The 17,994-nt window shown below is 41.8% G+C and overlaps 1 protein-coding gene across 2 annotated transcripts; it reads left to right on the top strand.

Moving 5' to 3' along the window:
* The first annotated feature begins 1,239 nt into the window (after positions 1–1,239).
* LOC120810511 (doublecortin domain-containing protein 2) lies at positions 1,240–17,921 on the top strand. 2 transcript variants are annotated; one of them, XM_040165104.2, is made up of 9 exons: positions 1,240–1,933; positions 2,700–2,751; positions 5,181–5,257; positions 5,389–5,523; positions 5,779–5,928; positions 6,224–6,278; positions 6,473–6,641; positions 16,070–16,155; positions 16,627–17,921. In XM_040165104.2, exons 1-9 carry the CDS (start codon positions 1,647–1,649, stop codon positions 17,395–17,397), a joined length of 1,782 nt encoding a protein of 593 aa, XP_040021038.2. In that variant the 5' UTR covers positions 1,240–1,646; the 3' UTR covers positions 17,398–17,921. The 2 variants fall into 2 exon arrangements, with proteins under 2 accessions (XP_040021038.2, XP_040021037.2); XM_040165103.2 differs by having other exon boundaries at positions 16,067–16,155.
* The last annotated feature ends 73 nt before the right edge of the window (positions 17,922–17,994 follow it).

The following is a 17,994-nucleotide window of genomic DNA, read 5'->3' as shown; positions in this document are numbered from 1 at the left end:
TGTGTTTGCATGCTAATATTCTTAGTTCAGCATGAAGTCATTCTAGAACTAAGTTAGGAGCTATTCTACTTTTGCAGGAGAAGGCTGTTAATCTAGAAAAGGTGGTATGGCATTCATATTTATTTCAAATCCACTCGTTTTTCTTTTTCCTCTCATCCTCTTATTTACAAGCCTGTGAACACTACCACTTTGCGTCTGCTTCTGACACACCGGTACCCCCTTTAACTGTGTTTGAAAGTGGTTAAGTTAGGTTATGAGCTTTGTTTGGGCCTTTAGTTGAGGTTGTTCTGGTCAAAGCGATGGGCTATGCAATGCATTATGTCAAAGTTTCCTCACATATTTAACTGTTGCCAGTTTAATGTTGTATTCCTGCTAACAATATAACATTGTTTCAATATTCTGTTGAGAAACAATGTATCCGCTCCACTCACCTGCTTAACAATCGTCTTGATCTAACAAGAAATAAAGTAGCACCATCTTGTGGTTTCAAGAGAAAGTTACAACAATGACCTTGATGTTAACAGTTGAACAGAGCTGGTGTAGGGTCACAACAAGACGGACAAATATTGTACAATATCCTATTAATTGTATGTTCTACCTCTACACTCACTGCTGCTTCTCATGAAAGTGGGGGTGAAAGTAAAAATAGGTTTTGGTGATTGACCCTGACAAAAATAAACAGAAGTTAACATGGTTTGTTTCGACAACTAAACTAATATCTGTAATATTTTCAGTATGGAAATTAACAATAAATACCCAAATATTCCACATCTGTATAGTTTGAATACATCTGGCTGTAAATCGATGCGACAGGAAACGTGGCGCTTGACAATCATGTGCAATAGAGTACACTTGTTGTTATGCAACACCATTATGGTACACTGTCCTGACAAACATGTTTTTATCCCACTTTCGCGATGTCACTGCCGGGATTCCAATTGGTCTCTTGATGCCCAATTAAACCTGCTCACGTTGCTGCTGGAGAGTTTTGAAACGTCTCAGTGCAACTTTCTCTTTTTCTCCAACGAGCCCTCGGTGCATCAATAAGTGCGCATTTGAAAGAAAAAGAAAAGTATTCTCTTCTAATCCCTTAATGATTGACCGCTCGTTGATTTGCGCATTCGTCGAGGTCCCTGGTAACCGGTCGAGGGAAGTGCGGCGTGTTCCCATAGATACATCCCAACAGATGCGCTCCCGCGATGCCCAGCCTACACCGAGGGGGGCCGCAGGGCTCCAATTGGCTTCCAGCCGCCGCTGGGTGCGTATAGCGGTGCCTGCCCCCCCTGGTGGATTGGATTTCTGCAAACATCTTGGATAGTTTAGATGCATATGCACGTGCTGGTGTGTTGTTTTTTAATCAGTAACTTCCCACTAACAGTCGACCGTTGCCTCTGAGCGCTTGATGTGTCCCAACTGCTGTCGTCTCCGGAGAGCTGCGCGCCGCTCCAGCCCCCCTCGACTCTGACCATTTGGCGTGGATGCAGCAGCTCTAATGTAATTACGATGGCCTATGTGCTTTTGTCTCGCAACTGGGATCAACCTAATGCAAGTTTAACGTAACAAAGACCTCCGTCCGGCACGCGCCAGCTTGCTTTTTAAAAGAAGAAAAAAAAACAAAGAAAAAATCATTTTTACGCACAACAACGATGAGCTCGGCGAAGCCAAACTTTCTGTCACAGCCGATCGTGAAGAACGTTTTCATGTACCGAAACGGCGACCCTTACTACGATGCGCGGCGGATCGTGGTCAACCAAAAGAGGGTGGCCAACTTCGACACCCTGCTGCGAGAGGTGACCGGCGGGATACAAGCGCCGTTCGGGGCGGTGAGAAACATCTACACGCCGAGAGGAGGTCACAAGGTGGACTGCTTGGAGAGCCTCCAGAGCGGGGAGCAGTACGTCGCGGCGGGCAGGGAGCGATTCAAAAGGCTGGAGTAAGTTTTTCCACAACTATTTTTTTGTTGTTGTTGAATGAATCACAGTGTCGTGCATGTGTAAATAAGATGAAGTAATAAATACAGGTGCTTTGCTGTATGCCACTTGGAGACTGAATGGAAAAGCAGGACTCAACAGTTTTACTGCTGTGCTGAGTCATGAGCTCATGAGGCAGAGGAGGTCAACACTCCAGAGAAGCGCCCTGCTGTGGCCCAGCGGACTTAGACTGCAGATAAGGAGATTTGTGCAGTGAGTTATTCATAGGGCGCAGTGGTGAGGTAGCTAAGTGAGAAGGTATTCTGTGTGTACTGTCACTGTGGCACCAGGCCCGTGAAAACGTGTGGGTTTTCTATACACAATCTGTTGCAGAACTGTATTTATAGTGCACTTAGTCATCAGCGTGTCGTTCCTCGTGTCGCACACCGCGTGGTTGCGTGAATACAAGGAAAGCGTGTGGAACATCGGATCTCAAGAGGTGATTGTTTAACAAATGGTTCATCAACTATACCGCTTCCTTACAGCTTTGTGTTGGTTCTTATTGCGCACAATGAGGAGCTATATCACTTTTACCAAAAGTGGGATAAACACATGTTTGTTACCATAATTGTTTTGCATACCAACATGAACTCAATGTCCTAAGATGATGGATATTTCATACAATAAATAAATACAATTTCTATCCCTGTATAATTCAATATAAAGCAGAAGCAAAAAAATCATGTTTTTTTCATGTTCCCTGTTGTTAACTTAAACGTTTTGTCAAAGTTACCTACAGATTGGTTCAAGAAGGAAGAAGATGATGCAAACTCCACTGCAGGTAAGGTCGGAAGTGCTCTTCAATTAAGCTTTACTTTAAGATTATCAGAAAGTACTGCATGCATAAGCCAGTACAATGAAGTCCTTCTGGGACGTAGTAAACTGTCTAAAGTTGTGAAGCAGATGTAGCAGCTGTAATAGCAGCACTGTGTTTCTGTGGGCGTTTGCTTTTAAGACTTTAAGACAGTAGGTGAATTCATCCGGATACAAATTTGAGTCACCATTTAGGAACGGCCTCCTGTTGAAGTGCAATAAGAGGGAAGCATAGTAACAGAAACGTGTTTGTTAATACCTGGAAATCTCAATATTTAGAATAATGTAAATGATCTGCAGAAATGTTTACATTACATTCGCTCATCAATCACTGCCTACATGCACTCCTCACGTTCCACTCAAACTCCTGTTTCATTCGGTTTTAGCAGCAAAACCTACGTGCAAACTCAATCACTGCGGATTGGGGATCATTTCAACATTTAAATAAGTCTTTGCATGACATAACACCCCCCTCTCCTCATTTCCCCCCCCAAAAAGTTCCAGTAGCCTTACATAATCCAACTTTAAATAAAAACTGCCACTAACTGCAAGATGCATGTGGATCTCTCCCAGTATAGTGGTGATATAGAAAGATCATTTGAGCAAGGTGTTATGTTTAGCATCGCTCTCTGTTGTTCACTGTGAATAATCACTTTGTTGTTGTCTCAATGGCCATGCATTATTGATTTATGAACCATGGTCATCCCTCCTCAGCCAGAACAAGAGCAGCTAAAAACTGGTTCACAGGTGTATTGTTTCTATTTTGAAAGTCAACTGCAGCTCCTCCAAATTATTATCTTTCTAATATAAATAATGCAATTGAATACGTTTTTAATGCTCATTTTATTCCACCTCATTGAAACGGGTCATTGTAAGGGTACTCTGCAAATGATTTTTTTTTCTTAGACTCTGCCCCCGTATAGCATTAGCTATGTGGTCGGCCACTCTCTGCTTTGCATGTGAATCGGGAACGAATCGGGGCCGGCTCTCGATTTCAGACCTCTAGAGATTGTTGCTGTTGTTGTGATTACGTGGCGAGCATAAAAAGAGCCAAATTCGTTAATGAGGGGCCCACCCTGCCCCCACTACCTCACTTAACCTGCCCGATTAACTCCTTTCCAGCTAGATGATTGGAAAGTTTGGTCATTGTCCTTTTTTAATTTTGAAACATTAGAGGAAGGGCTCATAAGGTCACTGATGCTCCAGATGCATTATTCTCTATGTGAGTCATTTTGACCCCCAGCTTGTAAAATGAGTCCCTGTTATGAGGACAGTCATCCTTTTTAAGGCACATATAAGATCTTCTATTGTTCTTACGTTCCCTTTTACCTTGAAATGTCCCTCTTTACTGCTCTATGTTTGATTAGATGGGTTTGAGAGGACCCACTTCAAGAGGTGCTCAGACCTGCTGGTGGCAATAAATAGATTGACGATGGTAGATTACTGAAGTGTTTAAGTGAGAGGAGAATCAAAGTGACTTCCACATGGCAGCATGTAGAACCTGCTGTAGATGTGTAGTGTATGAGCAGCTTTGTTGTTACGTGTTACTCTGCCTTGGTTTCCTGTTAAAGCTCACTGAGCACTAACGAAAAGCTTTTTGTTAAACATAATGTGAGTCAGTCAGTCATCTTCTATACTGCTTATTCTCAGAGGGTCAATCCCAGGCAGCAACGGGGCGAGAGACCAGGTAAACCCTGGACTGGTAAACACATTGTGTAAATAGAAACAAAAACAAACTGATGTGACATTTCCTTCCTGCTGTTCACAGATATTAAGTGCTTATGGGATTCACTATCGAAAAATATATCTAGTACATCTAATGGCTCCCTGAAGAGTAATCCTCGCCTCACCTTGCTTGTTTTCTGTTTGTTCCTGGAGTGGTTGCTATGAGGGTTATTATAGTCTCTGTGGTTTGTTGTTCTCACACAGGTGGCACCCTTAAAATTAAATCAAGCATTTAACAAGCTTTGTCACAAGAACCCCACTTAGCAATTATGCACTTTATGACCTTATGCCCTGTTACTGGTAGGCCTCTGACTGCGGCCCACACCTTTTTCATGAAGTATAAGTTACTGAATTATACTTCTTCACCTCTGTGTTCTGTGTACAATTGCTTTTTTCTTTGCTCTCAGGGATGAAAGCTTTTAATGTCACACAATCTCGTTTCTTGGTGACGTTTGTCTCTCACAAGATAAAGAGAGAAAAAACCCATGTCCAGCAGTTAGAGAAGGCTGTCTTAAATGGTTAGATGCTAGTCCCTAAAGCAAAAGGCTCCATAGTTTGTACTGGTTTACAGGAGTTCTCCTCCACACTGATCTGTCAATGAGCCTTTGAATCAGTCTTAATGGTAAATGATCTGTGAGTGGCTTTATGTTTGACATATTTCACTATTTCCAGGCCAAACCACTGCCACCAAATCGAATTATAGTATCAGCTCGATTTCTGAAACCCATCAAGGAGCCGTGTACAATTTTGTGAGTTCAATTTCCCGACTTCTACAACTTACCATTTTATAGTGCTTTGATTTTGCCTTCTGCGTAATTAGATAACTTATGTATGAAACCCTGATTTAACATGTGTACATATTTATATTCCCTCTGCTTAGTGTGGTATCAAATGGTGACGTCTTGAATCCTGCCATGAGGCTGTTAATCCACCAGAGGATGCTCAGCCAGTTTGAAAGAATATTGGAGCTGATCACAGAGAAGATGGGATTGAGGGTCTTTGGGGGTGTCAGAAGGTAAGCTTTCAGCTCAAAAATACTTGCACGTTTTATATGGACTATATTTTGTCCCTACGTTACGATATATATACAGTATATATTTCTTTATATATAGGCCCATGAAAAAAGTAAGAACTCGCTAATTGTCAAATACCAAAATAATATCTGCCTACCCTGAAAAGAGAGCCGTCTCCATGATGCCCATGTAATGATTATAGTTTTCGGCCACAAATGTGACATTGTGGGGTTTCTGACATTGTTTTTCTTTCCCAGTCTCTACACCTACGAAGGCCATCAGGTTTCTGATGGGAATCAACTGGAGTGCGGTCAGCTGTATGTTGCTGTGGGAAGAGAAAGGTTTAAAAAGCTGCCCTACAGTGATCTTCTCTTCACAAAACCCAGAGGGACAAGGAGAGTCAATGGGTGAGCAATGCAGGAGAAGAGAACCTGCAGTTTGACGCAGTTATTTTGCACCTCAATCCTATTATTAAAATAAGCAACTTGAAGCTGCCGTGTGGAGGATTTGGCGTCATCTATCAGTGACAACCTCTTTCTCTATGTCATACATGTAAGAGCCCCACAGTAGCCTAAGCGAAAAAAACGAAAGAATGTTTTTCATATATAGATATATATCACACAGCAGTTTTGACCCTCAAACTTTTAATTTCAAGATAATTTCGTCTACTTGTGTAACTAATAAAAATTGTTTTGTTCACAGAATGAAAGCTTACTCTCTGCCGCCTATCTACAGATTCTCCAAGCAAAATGGAAATGTAAGAAGTGCCTATCACATCATTTTTTTTATCATTCTATAGTTTCAAATTGTAAATTAGAAATTCAACATTTTCCGAGCTTGCGTACCTGACGTTGCACATACCAACTAGCTTGCATATAGACGCAGGGATGTGCATACATAAACTTTCCCTCAAGTCGTCATCAACTGAACTAGACTTGTTTTTTTCTGCAGAGCAAGTCTACGGTCAGATGCGTTGACAGTGGTGATAGCGAGTCTAAGGCCGCTCCTCTAAGCCACACCGGCAGCAAGGATCGTCTATCCTCCATCGTCAGAGAGATCTCTCAGGCCAGGCTCCTGTCCATCAGGAAGAGGAGCAGTGGACAAAGCATCGCTAACAATGGTAATGCCGAAACAAATGGAAGGTATGAAAAGGTGAACCCATGTAAATGGGCGACTGTGGGTGAGTGGGGAGCACGGTCGTCCTCCAATCAGACGGTTGTCGGTTCGATCCCAGGCTCTGCTAACCCGCATGTTGATGTGTCCTTGGGCAAGACACTTAACCCAACATTGCTCCTGTAGCTGTGACTACAGTGTGTGAATGTTAGTTACTGATGGGCAGGTGTCACTGTGTATGGTTCTCCTGTCATCAGTGTGTGAATGGGTGTGAATGGGTGAATGATGTCATGTAGTGTTAAAGCGCTTTGAGTGGTCAGAAGACTAGAAAAGCGCTATAGAAGTACAGTCCATTTACCATTCACCATTTAAATGCAATGACATGTCTTTGGAACAACAACCCCACAGCCAATATTAGTTTAATATTAATTTACTGTAGTTCCTATAATTATATTTCTATGTCACTGCGTTGGCCACAAAAAAACATTTTGGCTCTATTGGTCCGCCTGCCTGGTTCGTCGTTGTGATTGTAATCTCTCTGGAACCCCTGAATTTCATCAATGTCTGTGTTAACTTGCTGGTGTCTGTTGCGACTTCCAGTGCTGGTCCACTGAACATGATGTAGTTTGTCTCTGGTGCCGGAAGGGGGAGAGACCATAGCGGCAGTGCAGCAGCTAGAGGTACGAAGAAAAACCCTAAAAAAAAGGTCCACTAAAGAAATGGATGCTCCAGGTAAAAAAAAAAAAAACTGAGTGTGCAAAGGACGGATTAAAGTCTAAAAAAGACCAAGATAAACCGTGATCACCATTGTTGTAGCTTGTTGACAAACGGGGCTTATAATCAGTTAAGGTAATAGGATATCAAGATGATGTCATGCCTTGAAAATCTTATGTAACCTGCTACAATCCTAAATGCCCACATAGTGGCGCTGTTGCACTGCTTAAAAAAAGACTTCCCTCCGTACATACAGATATTTTCCCTGAAGGCTACATACATGTAGGTATAAACATTGTGGGGATGTTCAGCAGACTGCTGCTTACATTGTTGTCACTCCGACTGCAGCGTGAACCACCATTACGTCGTCTCTGGCATGTTTCATGTTCAGAATCCTTTCTGTAGTTCAAGGGATGGCATTTTGCATCAAGAGAGGGAGCAGTGTGTGTGTGTATGTGTGTGTGCGTGTGGGTGCTTGTCTTTGTGATCATTTGAAACCTGTAATGTCACCCTAAAAAATCCTCCACGTATCAAATTGTGTGTGATGCCATTTTGCGTGTAGAGAAAACATGTTGAAGTTTTGGTTCACTGCGGTGACATTGAGCAGAGATTAAATTAACAGGCATCAGAAAAGAATGGCTTGGAGGTCATATCATGCTCTCATGAACTGTTTGACTTGTAAGTATTTTTTTCTAATGTGTCATATTTACAACAAACAATACTGCTTTATTTGTCAGGCTCAGCGACTAGGCGTAGTCCATGTGAGTTGGTGGTTGGTTTGTCTCTGTCCATGGTGCTGAAATTTGTTTTTTGTAAGAAGTTTTCTTCTCTGTCAAGGCAAACCAACCACAAAAACTATAGCTGCGCATTCGGCTTCTGAAAAGGAAAAAAAAAGCTGAAATCAAAGCTGCCCATTGGCTTACCAAAGCCTAATCATTTATGAGTCCATTAACTGTTACATTTAGCGTTGTGTTTATGCTCAGGGGGGATATGAACACTCACAACAGCGCAGGAGGGGTTTCCGGTGTCCCTGTAGGAAATGCTGCCCTGGCTGGGTATCAGGTAAACACATCCCACTCTGCCGCCAAAACATGTCCGACTGGTAGAGCCTGTGGAAAGAACACAGCGTGGAGCCCACACTTCACGCCTCCCGTGTGCTGCAAGCATGGAATGAAAACAAAAGATTATGATGATGTAATGGTTCGGAAGAAGCAAATGATAGAGGGAGAAGGTAAAAGACAAAAGAGACGCAGGGACCACGGAGCTGGAGATTCTCTCTCTGTTCCTCACACTGACTGTGACAAAGAGGTTATTTTTTGTGTGTGTCAGGGCGGCGGTGCCCATTATTCATTATCGGCTGTGGGGAGCCTGCCTGAGGATAACTCCAGCAGATTCTGTCTGGTGTGTTGTAAAGCGTCTGACTTTCGTTTGCTTCATTAGAGTGAAAGCGGAGGTGAGTAACAGCAAAGACAAGAGGGGGGATGGGGGGCGGGGGTCTGATAACTCATGCAGCAAAGGTCACAGGAAGGATCTGAACTATAACAAAGACAATTGCGACAAGATACTTCACCAGCGAGATGCATTGGCTGACCTACGCTTCACCCGACGTAGTTATATTTTATGGCATTTTAAATTAAGGAATAATGTGTCTCATTTAGTCAGTAATCAAAAACACATTTATGCTCATGTTTCATATAACCAGTCAGCAGTTATACAGCCAACCTCAAAACAGAAATAAGATGTTTATCAGTGTCCTCTTTCTTAAAAGGTCTCTGTGATCATTTCAGTCAATGTTTCCCTTGAGAAGAGAGGAGGGAGGATGAGAAGCAGCAGCAATGGGAAAACAGAGAAGAATAAAAAATGTAAGAAAATGGATTTGTTTTGGCAGGGAAGCGGAGCTGGGATGTAAAGTGAAGGGAGTATAAAAGAGAAAGGTTAAAGAAGAGGGAATAAAGAGTTGAGATGTTGAAGGGGGGAGGACATAATGACGAGGGAGAACATAAAAGAACAAAAAGAGTACAGGTTGAATGAAATAATGAATAGCCTAAGATGCTCGAGCATAAACAGTGAGTGGAGGACAAAACGGTAATGGATGGGTGGGGTCAGAATAATTGCCTTTCATTTCGATAATCTTTCCATTTAGAGTCATCAAGGCAGAATTGTACTTCTCCCTGCCCCTTGCTGGGACTAAATTGCTGCTCTGAAAAATCAACAAAGGGGCCTTGCACTTTAAGAATGATGTATAGACTGAAAGATACGGACATGAGGGGAGCTAAAGGAAAGTGGAAAAACAAAGGTGTAGATGAGAGGGGTCTACTTGTTATCTGGACATGGGTTGTATTTGCCTCCGTGTACACATTAGGAAGGGGACTTTCTGTGTGTGTCCTTGATCGAGTTCACTCTGAGCATGATCGGTATCTGCCACCGTTAGACAATTGCAATTTACATGGCAAGACATGTCCGATAATTCATGCTGTGGATGTATAATATAAAGGCGCTGCTTTAAAACACATAACATTGCGGTAATGATAAATTGGATATGGTGAATGAGTTGAGTATCTTGAGTACCTTTGAAAACACACTATGGAGCCTAAAACCCAGCAAGGTGATAAAAACACGTCCTCAAATTCTCTAGTGATGCCAGGAGAACAAAACTACTTAAGTATGTTTTGGAAAAAAGATTTGGGTTAAAAGGCTGCAAAATGTAAATTAAACAAAATACGACCGCCAAATTACTCAATGTTTACTGTTGAGTCCCGTGTTAGTTTCACCCGTCCATCAATCCCTAACCGTTGCAGACTTTGTAACTTTATGAATTGCATCAACTGACATCCTAATTTGTCCTAACTGCTTCAGCCACTAAAGATCTCTTCCTAAAAATAAATATAAGTACTGTTCGCAATAACTCGCCTGTAAAACACACCCAAGGGTTCTTTTCTCTGAAGGGAGATCATTTCGAAAATAACAAAAGATCCTCCTTCCTTAATTTAATGTAATTATCTTTTGAAATGTCAATTGCAAAGTGTCAATATCTCAGTAAACCTAATCTTGCCTTTTGTTTCTCTCTTTCTTTAAGTCAAACTGTGATTGTGATAACTCTACCCAAGTTGCATTGAAACATCATGAGGCCATTTTTCTTGAAGAGACTGCAATTTGAAGTGAAGAAAGTTAAGGGGTATTTTTCAGAATAGCTATTTTCCATAAACTCTAAATGGAAATATTCTCAGTATCATTTTAATGTGAGAGGAATGTAGATTGGCGCATATTTGAGCACGTCTGTTATCTTACTCCTTCCTTTACACACGCACAAGCCATGAAGCCAGATCAACTTCCTGCCTCTGGTGTCATAAAATGTGATGCTGCCTTGGGGAATTAACTCTGTTAGCAATGCGCATCTATAATTCCTGTCAGAGTGAAATAAGGTTCAAAACAGCATTAGGAGGCAGGAGAAATATACATAAAGAGGCTGTGTGTCTAAAATTGTGTGTCTCTGTCAAAAAAAATAGGCTCAGCAGCAAAGTATGAGAGCAACATTTAATGGATGCTTCTTTCCCCTGCCAAGTTCCTAAAGTGTGGTGTGAGCACTGGGTTAAATGTGCTCATGTGTACGTTACGTGCTGTTGTTTCAGACAACATGGCTATCCTTTCCAACTTCCTCAATCATTCTTCTCATTTCATCTCTCCCTTTCTACTCCCCTCAAAAAGGTTCTTTGTGACCGTTTGATGCAGGATTACTGGATTAAAGTGCAGGGTAGTTGTACTAATCTGCCACTTAATCTGCTAACAAGTGTTTCAGATGTGACATACAACACGGATGGCTGTGACACGCAAATTAGAGAGTCGGGGTAACGTGTGACACAAAATCCTAATCTCTCTCACGTGTAATCCGGCCTCCTTTGCGTGTTTCAGAAATTTCGTTGAGGTTTGCTAGACACATCTGTAGAAACTGGGATGGGAACATAAGCATTTGCAGGATTTGTATCAGCCTAAGAAAGTGCAGCAGCGTTGACATTCAACCTAAATGACAAGTGGAGATCTTAAGTTTGCATCATTTGTTGGAGCTGGGCTCAGGAAGTTGGGGTGTTGCAAGGGCAACGTGTTTTTTTAACAGAGGCGGTACAGATCCACAAGCATGAGCTGCGGGGAAACATCAAAGTCCAGTTTAGGGGCGACCAAAGGGAGAGTCCCCAGGGTTATCAGTGCATGAACCTTGCTCACCCGAGCAATCATCACCTCAGCAGCACCACTCCCAAACGCCCCGAAGCAACTGGATGTAGAACCAGCAAGGGCAGCCTCTCCACCCGGACCAAACGCTCTCTTTTCATTTTTATGTGTACCAGGGTGCATCCAAAATCAAGTAGCAAAGTACTTCAACCACTTCCATTTCAGTTATGCTCGTCGAGAGTTCTCAATTGTTTTGCATGGGGCCAGTTCAGTCTCAATAATTGCAGGTGCATGCAAAAAGACTGACAAATGCAAGCCAATCAGGGGTCGCCGTCATTGTCAACCAATCACATGAGCAGGCTTCTATCTAATCTAGCCAACAAATACATCTGTAAATGGCTCCATGTCTTTCCAACACTGCCCTGTTAGGGAAACAGCCCCTGAAGACCCCTCTAAAATCCACTCTCTTTGGCTACAAACACGATGAGGTGAGGCTTGCATTTGAGCCGAGGGACTCACCGAACCAGTTTGACAAAACATCAAAGCCAAAGGAATTGCAGACAGCGATAAGCAACTGAGCAAACAATTATCCAACTGAAACAGCAGGAGATGTTGTTGGATCAAAGCCAGGCAGCCCAGGTGTTGTTGGGAAACAGCGGCCAAGATGCAGTCCAAAGCCACAATTAAGTATGAAATATCCAAGCAGTGAGCCAACAGCATTAAAGGAGAGGAGGCGGTAGGGGGGGAGGGTCTGCAGGGTGGTGTGAAGTCTAGCAGTGTTGCCTCACAGCAGGAGGGCCCCAGGTTCAGCTGCATGTCTGAAGTGGATGGATGACTTTAAATTGCCCATAAGTGTGAGTGGAATGGTTGTCTGTCTCTGTGTCTCCTGTCCAAAATAACATGCAGTCAAAAGTTGTTAAACTACATACATACATACATCGCTTTCCTTTGCGTTTTTTTACATTGCGTCACTGGAACACAGTCCTTTCGTGTTTATCCATTGACTGGAGTACACTTGCTGATGGACAATATTTCATAAATGCCGTTTAGAGTTGCTACCCATGTTGTTTTCCGCCCCCACCATAACTCAGCCATGTGCTAAATGTGTTAAATCAGCTGGGTGTAAATAAGCACTGTAAGCTGTGGTGAAATACAGGGAGTGTTGTGTGAAGCGACGTAGTTAAATCAAGTGTTTTTTTTTAACATTGCAGAGCTAATCTGCTGAAAGTAGAACCGGCTTGTGGAGGCCAGTTTAACAATGTGTTCCTGTCTTGGTTTATAGGCCCAAATACAGTATTTATTAAAACTAAGAACTACGACCACTTCCGTTTCTCTTCCCCATCCCTCCCTGGCCATAAACCACACTCATTTTCAGTCGAGGATCACTGTATTCCAGTATTAATCATTCCGAAACGTGTCTGATCGGTTCCCTCGAGTCACACATCTCTTATTTAATGTTATTATCGAACTAGTTTTCAAATAGACAGTTTTATTACCTTGATTCTTCCGTTTCATAGTTGTACAGCAATGCACCAGTCAAAAGCTTTCTCCTTGAATTGAATGAGAAAATGTTTCCGAACTTTTGACTGGTACTGTAGGTCGGCTCAGGCACATTACTATTAGATTCAAATCGTTTAAACCCATTTTCTCCTCTATCTATCCTCCAAGAAAATGATTGATCCCCAGAGGAGGAATGTCACTGTTGTTAGCCTCGCAAAAGTGTAAGATGCACTCATAGAACTTCGAAATAATAAAATAAAACTAGTCAACTAGGACAATGGTCATGCAAAAACTTTTTATTAAAAGAAGTGGAATTAGTATGTATTGACATACAAAAATTCAGCTGGAGAGGTATGCAAAGCCTCCCTTAGTACACACTAATAAAAGGCCAGAGGTTAAACTATAAACTACTACACACTCACAATGTATCATCATCATCATAGCTAATGGAGGACTAGTGTTTGGCTTGATAACATTCGGATGCCGTTTTTAGCAACTTTTTCAGCTCTCTCTGAGCTGAAAAGCCTCGCTGATATGGTTAGAAGTGTCTCCAGACTAAGAAGAGCCCTATTTAGTTCAATTGGCTTCCCAGAAGTGACAAAACAATGAGAACATCTTGGCATGTTGAAAATGACAGCACCTTTTGGTGAAACTGGGATATTCATTCGCAGAACATGAACCAAAAACGATTCTTCGGCATGGTGACGTAGCAGCTATTAGAGCCATCTTGAACATCCTCGACGCACATTTGTGGTTTTCCACACGGTCAAGGCGCCCTAACCAAACGTACAGGTGGTGGACCGCCCAGGTCTAAACTGGTGTTTCTAGACATAAGTAAACCTACGGGTGATGTATACCCCGGGTAGCTCTAAATCTATCCCAACTCCCTGTGAACAAAAGAGGAAACAAATAATTAGTTGAAAGGACAAAAACAAACAATTGCTCCCTCCTGCTGCCACAAGTTAAGCTATTTCACACAAACTATCGAAATCTCCCCACACAGCGTACAAACTAAAGACCAAGTCACAGCATATGCAGCGAGAGAACTGGTCCAAAACTGGGCTTTTTAAAGAGCCCAGCCAGCTGCGACCACTGACGACGGGGTGGAGCTCCGGGTACCAATCCTACCTGGAAAAGAAACAAACACACACACACAGACAAACTACAAGCAATCCCCGAATCACAATCATTATACAAACTCTGGGGACGTAACATTACTACTTGCTATTACTTCATCTTCCCCTGTCTTGCTGCAGCCCTGTGTAGTTATTACATTCCTCTGGAACAACATTCATTCAGCACGTTATCTCTCATGAGAGTGGCAGATGGAGCTGTTTCTATGAGTCATTTTATGCACTTACAGATGCATCCTTGCTTTGCCTCACGCTGATGGATGAGATCTAGCACTACTTGAGATGTGTGGGTTTCGCTCAGTCGAATATTGACAATAGTGTCTCAGGGAAAGAAGATATGTGTATGTGTGTCTTTGACAAACTATGAGAGAAAAAAAAGAGAAAAATATTCAGATTCACACACACACACACACACACACACACACCATAAAGTCATTTGCAACACCAAAACTTTAATCTACTGGATTTAATGAAGAGAAAGAAAGGGAGATTCTAAATACTGTGTTTAATTTGATTCAGCATTTTCATGAGCCTGTGCCTCATCCTTAAATCCTGTTAGGATGTTTAGAGTCGTTGCGTCTCATCCACCGCTTACACTCAATTGCTCGGCCCTCTCTGTTAATGGATGCGAGCAATTTCCATAAAATATTCTTAAAGAGGTCCGATATTATTACCATAACGTTTCATCTCCCAACATAGCCGAACTGCAATCAGTTTTGCATTTGAAATGCATTAAACATCTCGATAAACTCTTCTAATCTACAACCAAGTAATTTTTCTTAGTTAACTGGTACGAGTAGAAAGGGAAAAAATATTAAAGGCATTAATAACACAGTTATTTCCTCACACTTGTTGCTTATTTCTGATTGGAAATTTCCGTTGTATCCAGTGTTTCACAACAAGCGTGTAATTATGTTGTTTATGAAAGCGTAAAGTTGTATTCCGCCTCTGATATTAAGGGTTAATTATTTCCAGCCCTTTGATGCAGAGGCTTACACAAAAACTAAAAAGAAAAAAAAATTTGTTCACTCCAGCAAACCGACCTTGCTGAGCTGATTGCTTGAATAGAAATGAGCAAGTAGCCGTTGAATTGTGGAATGATGTCTTCATTAATCACAGAAAGTGACGGCATTACTCTGTGGTTGTTTAGGCTGTAAGTGATGACAGGTCAGTGCGACATTTGTTCTTGTAAGCAGACTGCTATAACGGCAACCATATATCTTTTTGGTGAAATCCACTCCCCAAATGTACTTATTCGGTCTTCATCTTCTCCATATTAAAAATAATTTATGAGGCCCATATTTTTTCTGTCCAATTATAATGAGTGCCTACTCTTAAATTGAAAGCCAGTGTCGTGGATAAACAGCAACACTGTTAGTGGGGACTTGAAAGTCCTCTTGTCATGTGTGTTGGCCTGCGGTTACATCTACCGTACCAGGGATTATTAGCACCATTACTGCAGTGGTGATAATTATAAAGACGATTAAAGCAATTCAAATGTGATTCTTCTAACTCCCCCATCAGCCCATTAAGTGTTTTGTGTCTCTCACGCTTCCATTGTCCGGGCATGTTGTTTACTTGGCTGAGACGACCGCGGGTGTTTTTCTTCTCGTCCACCAGGTGTCAGTCTCGTGCCGTGTTTTGTTCATCGAAGACTGAAAACACAGCCGCAGTATAAACAGTATATATTTTCTATAACAAAGCTCTCTTATTTACTACCTACTCCGCCATCACCAACTGCCTCACAGACATAAAGACCAGGATGTGCGCCAATCCCCTGAAAATCTCAACAGCTACAAATCCTGATCGGACAAAACAAGTCCCACCACGACTACACTTTTTCGTGAAAGTACGCACATTTCTCTTTAGCTTCAGGCAAAAAGTGTGCTTTGTAATAAAATGCTTTGATTTCTGTTGCCAGAAGACTTGGAATCAAAGAAAGATGATGGCAACACTGAGGACGAGACCTGTCAACACGAGCCAGCTGAGGATGTGGAAACACACACCACTGTACGTAATAATATATATATATATATATATATAGAGATATATATATATATATATATATATATATATATATATATAATATAATATAGTACAAGAGGAACTGATGTCATCGTTCAAAACCTTCACCTCAAAGGTGTAAACCAGTTTTGACGCGTTACCCAAAGAATCATAATTGATATGCTCCTATTTTAATGACTTTTTCTAATGCTTTAAGGTACAGAAATAATGTTAACTAATTAATTGTTCATTTTGTTCACTAATGTGTTACATTACAACATTACTTGTGGGCATTTTGATCCAATCCATCAAAAGGGTTTTGGAAAAATACATTGGCTCCTCTTGATTGTAGTAAAAATAATAGTGCCCTCTTTCTTTTAGGAAAGTGTAGTTCACAGGGAGAAGTGTAGTTACACTGTAAGTTAAAATATTTAGAGCCACAGTATAAATTGTTTCCATGGTATTTTTGCATTACAGATTCCTGCAGATGATGCTACAAAAGCCCCAGAGGAGAATGCTGAAATAGCGGCAGATAAAGAGGAGGATGTTGCTGTAAACATCATAGAAGAAGAACCTTCCGCTACTAAAGATGAAAACCAGGAGAATATTGGCAAAAAAGAGGAAGGGGAAGATAAGGACGAAAATACCGAGCAAAACGCAGAAAGATCCGGAGCAGCGACGGGATCGGAAGAGGTCGAGGATGAGGTCGAAAAACAAGTACAGGAGGTGGTCGCAAATGAGAGTAAGGAGGAGGTTAAATGTGAGGAGACGGGGTCCAGCAGTAGCAACAGTGATAAGATCCAGTATAGTGAAGAGAAAGACCACGGGGGCCATACGTCTGGTGAGGGCGAGAAGGATGAGCAAGACAGAAATACAGAAGAAGAGACACAAGATAAAGATAGTGAAAAGGGGGAGAAAAGCAGTGAGGACCAAGTAAATGATGAAGACAGTGGGAATGATCAGAAAGAGACAGGAAACAGCAGCGAGATGAGTCATTCAAATAACGAGACACAAGAGAACCACGGCGGCAGACACCAGCATGAAGATGTGAGCAAAACAGAAGAGGGAGCTACCAAGGAGTCCGAAGACGCGAAGAAGGAGGTGAACGGAGAGGTCAGTGGGGAAGATGATGAAGTGCTAAGTGGAGCAGAGCTGGACAATGAGGGGAATTCAGACCAAGATGCTGAAAGAAATGAAGAAAAATTGGTGGATTGTGATAAAGATAGTCAGGATAAAAACAGGAAATAAGGAATCAGAAAGAAATAGTTCCTGGATTAGAGGTAATGGAATTATTAAGGAACAGTATCTCTTACAATCCTAAAATAATGAGGGTGACAGAGCAAGGTAGAAGCAGGTTGCACAATGAGGCCATGGAGAGTCAGCACTGAAAAGTAAAGGGTCTCAAATGTCAAGCAAGCAGCCGAAGCTTTGCCAGCTTAATGATGGCAGGTAAGAAACAACCGTGAGAAATTCAGGTACACATATCACACGCTTTCCCTCCAAATATCATTTCTGAAACAGATGGATTACATTACATTACAGGTCATTTAGCTCACGCTTTTATCCTAAAGAGACTTACATTGCATTTTTAATTCATGGCTTTTTTGCCGGGGGAGAAATTAGGGCTTAGGTGTCTTGCTCAGGGACACTTCAACATGGAGCAGTCGGGGCTCAAACCATCAACCTTGCAGTTACTAGTGCACCCTCTCTACTCCATGCACCACCATCGACCCCTCCCTTAAAACAAGTTAAATGTCTGTGGTGAGTCATATAAATAGAATTATAATCATATAATGTTTAGTAAATATATATTTATAAGTATCAGGTACGAACACACTAGTTTGT

This window comes from Gasterosteus aculeatus, chromosome 20, assembly GCF_964276395.1.
Source record: "Gasterosteus aculeatus chromosome 20, fGasAcu3.hap1.1, whole genome shotgun sequence".
Lineage (NCBI taxonomy): Eukaryota > Metazoa > Chordata > Actinopteri > Perciformes > Gasterosteidae > Gasterosteus > Gasterosteus aculeatus.
This window is presented reverse-complemented; position numbering and strand designations above follow the sequence as displayed.

What these genes read in the sequence shown, in the direction of transcription:
- LOC120810511 (XM_040165103.2), top strand. Translation starts at nt 1,647, where the DNA reads ATGAGCTCGGCGAAGCCAAACTTTCTGTCACAGCCGATCGTGAAGAAC. An exon ending in GGGACAAGGAGAGTCAATGG is followed by an intron (nt 5,929 to 6,223) that starts GTGAGCAATGCA and finishes TTTTGTTCACAG; the next exon opens with AATGAAAGCTTACTCTCTGC. An exon ending in ACAAAGCATCGCTAACAATG is followed by an intron (nt 6,642 to 16,066) that starts GTAATGCCGAAA and finishes TTCTGTTGCCAG; the next exon opens with AAGACTTGGAATCAAAGAAA.